General features: G+C 39.6%; 3 protein-coding genes across 3 annotated transcripts; 2 read left to right on the top strand and 1 right to left on the bottom strand.

The window, feature by feature from the left end:
* The first annotated feature begins 942 nt into the window (after nt 1-942).
* On the top strand, nt 943-2,242 carry LOC146389230 (uncharacterized). The gene is made up of 2 exons (XM_084924824.1): nt 943-1,374; nt 1,907-2,242. Exons 1-2 carry the CDS (start codon nt 1,069-1,071, stop codon nt 2,240-2,242), a joined length of 642 nt encoding a protein of 213 aa, XP_084780950.1. The 5' UTR covers nt 943-1,068.
* A 2,118-nt stretch (nt 2,243-4,360) lies between these two features.
* LOC146389229 (uncharacterized) lies at nt 4,361-6,607 on the bottom strand. The gene is made up of 2 exons (XM_084924818.1): nt 6,420-6,607; nt 4,361-6,296 (listed from the first exon to the last, which is right to left on the bottom strand). The coding sequence occupies exon 2, from the start codon at nt 5,832-5,834 to the stop codon at nt 4,440-4,442; it is 1,395 nt and encodes a 464-aa protein (XP_084780944.1). The 5' UTR covers nt 5,835-6,296; nt 6,420-6,607; the 3' UTR covers nt 4,361-4,439.
* Nucleotides 6,608-7,492: 885 nt separating this feature from the next.
* LOC146389228 (L-selectin-like) lies at nt 7,493-11,316 on the top strand. Its single transcript, XM_084924728.1, has 3 exons — nt 7,493-7,834; nt 10,779-11,046; nt 11,128-11,316. Exons 1-3 carry the CDS (start codon nt 7,500-7,502, stop codon nt 11,314-11,316), a joined length of 792 nt encoding a protein of 263 aa, XP_084780854.1. The 5' UTR covers nt 7,493-7,499.

Genomic DNA, 11,316 nt, shown 5'->3' with positions numbered 1-11,316 from the left:
CCATCGTCACTCCCTTGTGTCTTTAAGCCCTGTGTTTTTTGTGTTGTCTTAGCCTCTATGTGCTGTGTGTTCCCTCCATGTACCTTGAAATATCTAGTTTTAGTTCATTGTTTCTTGTTCCTGGTTTAGTTTTCTTGCATTTAATGTTTGGGTTTTTGTACAGCCTAAATAAAGCTGCCTCTCTCAGGTAACCCTCTTCATTCGTGTCCTGCACTTGGGCCCTACATCCTGCCTGCCACAGCATATCTCATGACATGAGAGCAGTTCCTTACTCCGAATGTTGGAACACTATCGTATGGAAGCCCGTTTCCACCACTAAAAAAAAAAAAAAAGGACACGTAACTCGAAATTTCAACTTAGCAACTCGAAATTTCGACGTAATAACTCGAAATTATGAGAAAAATAACTCAAAATTTTGAGAAAATAACTCAAAATTTCGAGTTAGCTCTGCCAATCAGTAATCTATGTGAATGACGTCATTTCCGTGTTACCCGGAAGCTGAAGCCCTCAGCTACAAATGCTACAGAAATGCTAACAGTATTACAGATACGGATCATGAATTCACAAATTGCTGAGTATTTTAAGCGTGGCTTCACAAATGAGGAGATTCTTGCGTTATTAGCTGAATCACATGGCATTACTATCAGCCTCCGTACACTTGAAAGGATTTTACACAACAACCGACTTTGTCGCAGAAAGAACAAAACAGAGGTGGGAGAGGTGGCAGTTTTTATACAAGCACAATTGGCAACCTCAGGACAGTGTCATGGGTATCGTTGGATGCACCAGAAGTGTTGGATGAATGGCATTGTTACTGACAGAGAAACCGTTCGTCTTCTGCTCCGTTTATTCGATGGAGAAGGTGTGGATTTGAGGTCACGTAGACGACTGCGGAGGCGAGTGTATCATAGCAGAGGCCCCAACTATGTGTGGCATATCGACGGCTACGATAAGCTGAAGCCATTTGGGATTGCAATCAGTGGATGCATTGACGGCTTTTCAAGGAGTGTAATATGGCTAGACGCTCACAAGACAAATAATGACCCGAGAGTAATTGCTGGCTACTTCATGGATGCCGTGATTCAACAAGGTGGTTGCCCTGATCGAGTGAGATTAGATCAAGGAACAGAAAACGTCCATGTGGCTCACATGCAACGATTTTTGCACTTTACAGACAATGAACCAGAAAGAGAGCACGTCATATTTGGAGCAAGTACAGGAAATCAACGCATTGAAAGATGGTGGCTAATCTTACGAAGCCAGTGTATCCAGTACTGGATTGAACTATTTGACAAACTAAGAGAGGATGGCCACTTCTCAGACTCTTTCTTGGACAAATCATTGGTCCAGTTCTGTTTTCTTCACATTATACAGGTGAGTTTACATAGGTGATTGTGTAAACGACATGTATTGTAACTGTTTAATTTGTAACAACTCACACGGCCTTTGCATATTATAGAAACATCAGATATATTAAAGTACACGTGAAAACTAGTGCTTTTTAAAAAAACTGTTTTGTTAAAAAAAAAAAAATTCCACATATATATCAAGGAACACAATTATACATTATAACACATTGATTATTTATATGTGTGTTTATTTCTATGTGTTTAGGCCTCTCTCTGTACTTGGTTAGCATTTTTGGTGGGTCAAAACTAAGTAAATAAGTATCTGTCTGTCCATGATATATATATATATATATGTGTGTGTGTGTGTGTGTGTGTGTGTGTATATGTATATAGGTATGTGTATATATACAGATAGATATCATTAATGTAGCTCAAAGCTACATTAATGGTGTATAAGCTAAGAAAATCAATGTAGAAGTTAGTTGTGCTTTTGTACATTAACATTTTCATATTGTATGCCTGAAAATGTTTCTTTTGTGCATTTTGTTTTCATCTAGGAAGAATTAAATGAAGTTGCTTTGGCCTGGAATGACCACAGAATGCGCCCAGTCCACAACTCCCGAAGTCCTCATGGCCGACCATCTTTTATGTATGCCCTCCCAGACATTTATGGCGCGAGGGACTGTCTCAAACATGTCAATATGGACAAAGTTGAAGCCTGCCTTGAAGAATGCGTGTTCAAAGACTTTCCATGTGAAGAGGATGTCTTTCATCTCTGTGTAGAACTCATGTCAGAACATAACCTGGACTTCTCAGATGATGTGTTTCATACAGTGGATCTGTATGTAAAGCTAAGGCAGTTGATGCTTACTGAGTTGGAGCTTTTGCCTTAAAGGTTAGACATCGTTATGCATTTGATTGAGGTGGCAAAAACACATTCTTTGACCCTTGTCCTTCAGGGACATCTAAGTAAGTGTGTGTGTTTGTTAGTCCCCATAGGGAAATAGTTCCTCTGCATTTAACCCATTCACCCAGTGAAGCAGTGGGCAGCCACCAATGCAGCGCCCGGGGAGCAGTGTATAGGGACGGTACCTTGCTCAGGGGTACCTCAGGGTAGCCGTTCAGTGGAGTCGAACCCCCGACCTTCCGATCATGGGGCCACCACTCTACCTACTGCGGTATCCCTGCCCTAACTTTTTCCCCTTTGTTTGGTTTTAATTTTGCTACATTTGCTGTCTGCAACAAATATCACCCCAAAAGACACTTTTTTTAATGCTGTATTTTCATATTTAAACTGTAAACTTTTATGACTTATTAATTTATGGATGGTTGTCGTTTTTGGGGCACACATACATGGGTTTTGAGGGCCTGAAAATGTATTTCACAAACAGGGCCAAGTGAAAAAGGCTATAAAAATTGTATTTAATTTTTGGAGGGGTTTTTTTTGGATGGTTTATTTCAATTAACAAACCAATTCTTTGTTTTAAAAGCCTTATTATTAAAACATATGTACACATAATGTCTGTTAGACCTGCTATTTGGAGGATATGCAGCGCATGTCACCTTGGAATTATGATTTCAACTTTTTGTAAATATGCTTTTTCATCCTTCTTTTTATTTGAGTAATTATTGATGTTTTGAAATATCTGGTTATGTAGCAGTCTTTTTTTTTTTTCACTGTCATTTTGTCACTGCTGAGACTTTTTATATATACTGACTGTTTTCCTGATTATGGGCAGTATAATTATATATTTTTTAGCATATGGATAACCTAACTGAGTGAGATTTATGGACCTATGGTTTTTTTTTTTCGGATTGCGCCTCAGAATAATAAAAACCCAGAAATTACCAAAATGAAAGATGTAATTTGTCTCATTGAACACTTTATTATAAAACACAGATCTTTTGCCATCATCTTATCTTAAAACAAAATAACTGTACTGTATTTACAGTAACACAAAAAACCTTAAAGTATTCTTATAAAAAGCTAATTGCAAGCACAAGACTTGGAAAAAGTACGACTATACACTCAACAAAAATATGCAATATGTTGTGCAAAAATTCAATTATTATTAAAAATACAAACAGAATAGGACAATAAAAAGAGATTGAGGATAATATGGCAAGATCTGATAACAATATCCTACAATTAAAGAATAAGAACGTGTGGTCTAAAACCACTATGAAGCAAATACATTAGGCTCGAACATGAAAACAGAAATATAGGAAAATATCTTTTAAATAACTACCCCATCGGCTATGCAGTTTTGAAAAAGGGGGCTATGATACACAAGGGTTTTTTTCCATTACAAAAATCAGGAAAAGCCAACCAAAAATCAACCTTCAGCTAAGCAATTGCTGATTTCACAGAAATCCAAAATAAAAGCATATAGGTGTGCCTTATGGCCATTCAATTTAGCAAAAGTCACCATAACCCAGATGGCTAAACAGAACTGTACAAACATAACTGTAATAAAATACAATGATATAGTAAAACCTGACTTGTAAACTGTAAAATGTGTGCACGATGATAAAACATGTAGGAGATATATGCAATATCTCCTACATGTACTATATACTACATATTGCAGGGGTCTCAATCTCTAATTTTCTGGTGAACCACTACAATACATGTCATCTTGTGACATTACATTAATAAAATTTGACAAATTAAAATTAACCTAATGCATTTTTTAAAGTTGATTTTGGATTCAAATAATAGAAAAATTGAATAAAAGGTGGAAAAACTGCTTTCATTGTTCACATGGACACATGCTGACTGAGGAAATGGGAATGCTTATAAATGGTCTCCAGACTGCCACTCTGAGACCTCTGCAGAAATGCATTTCACAAGTGTTTAGAAAAATATTGCCTCAGTTGTAATAGGAAAACACAGAAACACAAAGAAGTACCTCAAATTGCATTACAGTGGTATTTCACCAAAGACTTTTTCTTGGAACTCAGTTTTTAAACACCTGAAACCTTTGCTGTGACATTCACATGGGAACACTTTAGTCTTAGTTCACAACTCAAATATAATCTGTTGTAAAACAACAATGGCTTTTAAGCCATTGTCCGTGAATCAAACCTTTAGATAATGTCCATAACCCACACATTTGATTCCAACACACTGTTCATCTCTGATCTGAAGTCAGGATAGCTGTCATAATTTATCGACAGCTCCAGTACACACCCACATGTGTGTGCCACAGGTCGTCTCTGGAAACCTTTAAGTTCGTTAAACCCAATGATGATGTTCTTTCCCAGATGTAAATCTGAACCTGTGCAAAACCTGAGGAACAAACACAAATGTTCCTTCTCAGCATTCTTCACATATGTAGTTAGATATTTCTGAATCAGCTTCTGGTGAGCCGTCATCGTTTCAGGGAAAGTGAGACACTTGAGAACTTTTCTCACAGTTGGTTGGAGGGTTTCATAAACTGAAGATAGATCACAAAGGCTTTCCCATGCAGTGCTGAGTGTTCTTGCCCACTGTTCAATAACATAGGCAGGCTCTTGGACAAGTGTTTTGTGTGCAAGCTCCAATAGGACTTCAGTGGCATTGCAGGCTGTTGGTATCTTTCTGCAGCTGTGGTTATCAAGTATGTCTATAAGTTCTTCTTGGTCCACGGTGCTAAAGTCTGATCGCCACGCCTCTAACACTGTACGCTCAGAGTCAGGCATGAACTTAAGGAAATTCTCCACAATATCACTCTTTACATATCCAAAGGCAGCTTGTTCCAGAATGGCATGTGCAATTTTCACAGGCAGATATTTCTCTCTAACCCATCCAAATGCAATGATTCTGCCCACACTCTCCCACTCCGGTTGCCCAAAATCATGCCTTAAGAAGGGCACTTTGTAAACGTTTCCAGTGGTGCACTGGTCATAGAATTCTTTCCAGAATTCTGAAAGACAGTCTCTCACGACTCCCCCATCATCATGGGCCATTTCAGGTGTTCCATCAGGCAGTAAGACCTGGATTTTGATGTCGACATCTTCAAGGTCCTTATCACTAAAATGTGAAATGAGCTCTGACATTACCTGCCCTCTGTGGACCACCACTACTCTCCTCACTCTCTCACTGGATGGACCAGGTTGTGGAGAAAAAATCAGGGTGTCATCCAAATTTATTGGCTCACTGTCAGAAAAGGGGCCAACAAAAATAATGTCACTGCTGTGAGAAGTGTTAGCACTTAGAGACTGCATGGAAGTTTGTGGAAGGTTATCGTTTGGAGTGTCTTCAATGTATGTCACATCATGGCTGATTGTTTCAAATGGAGCAGATGTTTGGACTGTAGTGACAGTAAAAGAAGAGGTTTGGTTTTGAGGACTCGCTTCAATTTCTGAAGATGGATGCAAACCTGGGTTGGAGCTCTGAAGGCTGTCATTTTGTTTTTTCTTTGTGGTGAGGCAGAACCTGAGGATATTTAGTTTTGTGACATGATAAAGTTCTCCTACTGTCAATGCATCATCGACTATCATCTCTTAATAATCCTTCAGATCACAGTCAAAATCTGTTAAGGGCCCCTGAATGTTTCCTCCATCTGGAAAGAACAGGCCTGTTGCAACCTGTAATATGTCCCTTTTCTTGGCATCCTTGCAAATGTCTATTTTTCTTGTTCCTCCTCCTCGTCTAGCTCTAACCTGCTTGAAAACCTCAGTGTCTTCATCATAATGCATCCATCCTATTTCTATTTTTCTATTTCTCTTCAGAGCATTTCTTTTATGGGTTGTTTGGGAATGTTCTTCTTGCCGTGTGCTACTGCCATCCTCTTCAGATAATTTTCTTTTGGACAGTTTGGATTTCAGCCGTTCAAAAAGCGCTGACTTGCGGCTGCTGCCCCTCCGTCTGCAAAATCCAAATACTGCTAGACGATCACCGTATGATGGCAAATAAGTCTTCAGCTCCTCATCTGTCATTAGACTTATGACACTGGCATCAATCTAAAGATGGAAAAATAATTTAATTTATTGAAACAACCAGCCTTGAAAATACAATCCTATTTTTAACTTAAGAACAATGAGGAAAAGTTGCATTTCAACCAGTATCTTGTTGGAATTAAGTACCTTCTCATTCTCCAAGGTCTGTATAATTTCCTCAGAGACTTCTCTTTGTTTCAAGAATTCAGTCAAGTCTCCCATGCTGTAAGGAAGGATGTAAATTAAAATTACAAAATTAAAATAAAGCCACCATATTATCATCAAAGTATCTGTGCCTACCTACATTATGAGCTCTGACTATGGTGGAGAAGTGGGAACTGCATTTTTAAGTGTCCATTTGCACTGTAACTACAATCAGCATCACAATACAGTCAATCCCACATTTTCTCAGTTGTCTGGTTACAGTTTTATTGGTTTTGTTCCTTATTTATATAGTTGTCAGTCATATTCCCTGTTTTGGGTGATTTGTGATTTTGTTTTATACAGTGCTGTACACTTATTACGCATGCTTTCAGCAAAACGTCTGTTTCATCAGACGTAACAGGTGTCATTAGCGTGTAACAGAAACCTTATAGGTACCTTTGGTTAACCCTCACGTTGCATTCTATTCAACTTTGTATGTAACAATCGCTGTCACACTGTTTTTGTATACCTTTTATCCAGTTATCATTTGTAGGAAGGCATTCAAAACTGAAGAACCTGGCGCCATTTGTTGTTATACAGTAGCTCACGACACGATCCAGTTTTGAGTGCGCACCCCTTTGCGCCATATCCTTCCGGGTAACAAGGAAATGACATCAGCCACGTAGATTTCTTATTGGCAGCGCTAACTCGAAATTTCGAGTTATTTTCTCAAAATTTTGAGTTAATAACTCGAAATTTCGAGTTATTTTTCTCAAAATTTCGAGTTAATAAGTCGAAATTTCAAGTTAATAAGTCCGAATTTTGAGAAAATAACTCGAAATTTCGAGAAAATAACTCGAAATTTCGAGTTATGTATCTTTTTTTTTTTTTTAGTGGTGGAAACGGGCTTCCATACTATCGGTTGCTCTTTCCAGCTGTTTCATAATTTTGTCACCTGTGTAGCATTATCATTTCAAATGTCATGTTTACTTTGTAAAAACTAGTTATCCATTAAGATTTCATTGATGAAACCGTTGAACAGACTCACTATAGATTTCTCGTCATATTTTCCGCTGTTCATCAATGTCTTGTTCTAGTGTCTGTTCTTCTGTGGAAAAGAAGATGAAAAAGTTGTGGATTCTCATCCCTCTGCTGCTCTTCCTTTTTCCTGTGTGCGGGCATCAGTGGAAAAATACATATTACTCTTCCACTACCATAAAGACATGGAAGGATGCACAGGCATTCTGCAGGGAGCACTTCACTGACCTGGTCACAGTCAGAAATGAGCAAGAGAATTATCTTTTTGCTTATGGTTGGATTGGATTACGCCGAAAAAATGCAACAAGCCCATGGAAATGGTCCAGAGGAGATGAGATGGCGTACTTAACTATGTGGGAAACTAATGGTAATGAACACGAGTTATACTTTCAAACTTTAGTACAATATTTCTTTTAGACTTATTTTATAGACTTATTTTTAGATTTCAAAGCTGACACTGATTACATGTTATTAGCATTTACTGAAATCTTGCAAACACTTCTTTGTTTAAGCAAGTAAAACTAAAAGCATAAGGAACACAAGGGACAAAGGACTAACAAAATAAAATGGGAGATTTATCAGGGTGGGGGTGATGTGTTCCCAGAGCTTAGTGCCTGTTAGAACCCTGGTGACTGAGTTCTGGACATGCTAGAGCCTATCCAGGGCTGTAGTTGAAATCCCAAACAGGACTCCATTGGACTAACTCACCTGAGTGGTGACAAAGGCATGGCTGAGGGTCTTTGCTTGATGGCGGACTTCGAGAGATGTCTATTAGGTGGAAAAAAACTGTTTCAGTGCCAGATTTGACATGAGCGTGGAATGAAAGAGGGGAGTTCAACATGACACACAGATGACTGAGGCAGCTGGATATGTGTATATCACCAGTCTACTGGAGTTTTATTACTGCTGAGCTTGAGAAGGTTTGTTGATATTTATTTTGATTTCATGCAGACCGGAGGAGGGTTTGGTACTGAGATGAAGTTGTGTATCATCAGCATAGGAATGGCACAGATCTTTGTGACGAGTGAAATGACCAAGGGGGAGCAAATATATGGGGAAAAGGAGTCCAAGCACAGACTCTTTGGGCAACTGTGGTTAACTGGAGCGGAGATGTTCTGTTGGGGAGGTACAACTAAAACCAGGAGAGTACAGTACCAGTGAGGCCAAGATAGTTGGTTAGGTGGGAGAGAAGGATGGTGAGAGAAACCGTGTAGAAGGCTGCAGAAAGGTCCAGGATGAGGATGCTGATGTGGCCAGAGTCAATTGCAATACGACAGTCATTAGTTGTCTTGATACATGCTCAATCATCCAGGAAGGGAAATCCCAAAAGGTTAATTCTGTTCATCTGGACATAGCATTTTCTCCCACTGAAAAGTCCAGACACGATGTATGCTATGGCCCCTGCTCAGTTCATAGATGATCTTTTCCTTTTCACATAAACAGCGTCCTTGACTGCCCACTTAAACCACAATTCCTCTATGTCCAGGATGTGTACATCATTGAAAGAGGGGTCACTGGCCTGTAGGTGTAAACAGACTGCGGAGTCATGGATTAATGAATTAGCTCTTTTTTGCTGTGTCATCCACTTAGCCAGAGGTTGTTTGGTTTCCCCAATGTATAAATCCCAGCAATCCTCTGGGGACTTGTCAGTGGGGGTGCCGATCCTTGGGGTAGACCAATTTTTGGTGCAGCTCCACAGAGATGAGGTGTTTACAGAAAATGCATCTCAGCTTTTTCGATATCCCTGAAACATAAGGGATAACTAAAGGTTTTTGCTTAAGCAGCAGTTATCCACCTTCTCTCCTGGATTGCCTGGAGCATCCTTGAAGTGGCTTCCAAGCTTTGACAAATGTCTAGCTGGGATAACCACATTTACTCAGCGCCTTTTTGATATGATGTTCTTCTGCTTTCCTGGATGCTGTAACTGTGGGATGGTGTTCGCTCTGTGTTGTAATGTCCTGATGACACAAACAAACAGTACACAGGACACGGAACAGAAACATACACAATTTTTCTTACATATTTACATTAAGGACAATGGTTTGTGTTACAGTATGTGGTACTGAATCCGATACATATCTGATATTTCAGAAAGTGACTGCTGTTTGAATGGTCATGTCGCATTAAATCCATCTTTTACGTCACTGACACAGGACAGACGCCAATTATCAGCGCCGGAGAAGACAAGCGAGAAAGCATCCATATATGCCCTTTGCACGGAGGCAGCAGCCACTGCTCCAAACAAGGCCATTGTTGAATGACGGGTTCTCTTTTTTTTTCTAAGTGTCCTTCTTTCTCTAATTAGTTTGTCAAAATTCTGTCGGTTACGACTGTGCAGAAATTGATAGACTGCTGCAACAACTCCTACTAGCTCTGTAGCTGCCATTTTTACGTCCGTAAACAGAGTGCGTTGTGTGTGACTTCTGCTTTTGTGCATGCAGGCCACTTTAAGGGCCATGAACCGTTCACACTAGAGCGCGTTTGCTGTCACATTTTATTTGTAGTGTGAACAACCATACAAAAAAAAAATCGGAATTGAGCATTAAGACCTGCAGTGTGAACGTAGCCTATGAGAGTCAAACCTTAAATACTGCTCAATGAGAACTGGTTTCCGCTTTTAAATGTCACCTATTAGTGATGAAAATCTCACAGTCTAAGAATGCTAGCCTTTCGTTTTTTATATTCTCCCTGGTGAACTTGACGTCTTGGTCTACCAAGTTAATGTGATCAGTGAATTGTGGTGCCCAAAAGAATGCTGCTGCATATTGCATATTTAAATGGTGGTAGAAGGCAGGTGCACAGAACTGAGTTTGGCGCTGAGCAGGTAAGTGGAGCTACAAGGTACACAGTAGCTTTTGCTGTTGAAGGTGCAATTTTGCATCTGCACAGAAGGACATTGAATTGAATGTAGAAGTGTGAGGTTAAGAAGCTTCAAAAGTTACTGGTGAATAGAAGCAGTAGAAGCGCTGTTGCTACGTATATGACAGAATCATTTCTGCATTTAATGCAGTGCCACCTGAAGACCCAAAGAACATTGCTATCAAATACTGATTTCTCCTGATTTTTAGAATCTTCGGATGATATTATGCACTATAGATGATAAATTGGAGTTGCAGTTTTTTGCAGATTTGTAAACCTCTGTTCATCTTTGTGAAATTCTGTCTCTCTAAGATACCCAGTCACGTTGCTGACCCATGTTTTTTGGAATTAGGTTTATTTTTCTAACACTTAAAGCTCAAGAGGTCCAAAAAAGCCTTCTCTGAAATCCATCCAAATGCGCTTTACTCTACTATTCTTCTTATTCTTGCAGAACCAAAGCCACAGTGACTGTGTTAGGGAGTTTAATGGTAAATGGAGAACCAATAACTGTGATGACAGACTGTATTTCACATGTTATTTTGACCCTTTGGTTCTGGTGAAGGAGAATAAAACATGGGAAGAGGCATTAGACTACTGTAGGTCTATGGATGCAGTGGAGACAGACGATCCAGCCTCTTCATACTGGAACCACCGCTACGACCTGGTCACCCTGATCAGTCCAGATGACCACACCTTCGCACAAGAGAGAGCACAAGAGGCTAACACTGATGAGGTTGGGTAGTTTTCTGTACCCTGTTCATATTTTTGAGAACTCATACTAGTTTATAAGTTTTTATATGTATCTGTCTGATAGGTGTGGACAGGCCTACATTACCTGGTGGGTGAGTGGCTGTGGGTGGGTGGAGAAGAGATGCAATATGTGGATATCCCTCGCTGCCCAATTGAAAGCTTCTGTGGTGTCCTTGAGAAGAACGGTGCTGCATCCTTTGGTATAAGAAATTGCCAGCTCAAAAGGAAGTTCTTCTGTTACAAGAAGCCTTAA

This window comes from Perissodus microlepis, chromosome 4 (assembly GCF_051167445.1).
Source record: "Perissodus microlepis isolate ML-2025 ecotype Zambia chromosome 4, ASM5116744v1, whole genome shotgun sequence".
Taxonomy (NCBI): Eukaryota; Metazoa; Chordata; class Actinopteri; order Cichliformes; family Cichlidae; genus Perissodus; species Perissodus microlepis.
The sequence above is the reverse complement of the archived record's forward strand: the minus strand, read 5'-3'. Positions and strand labels throughout refer to the sequence as shown.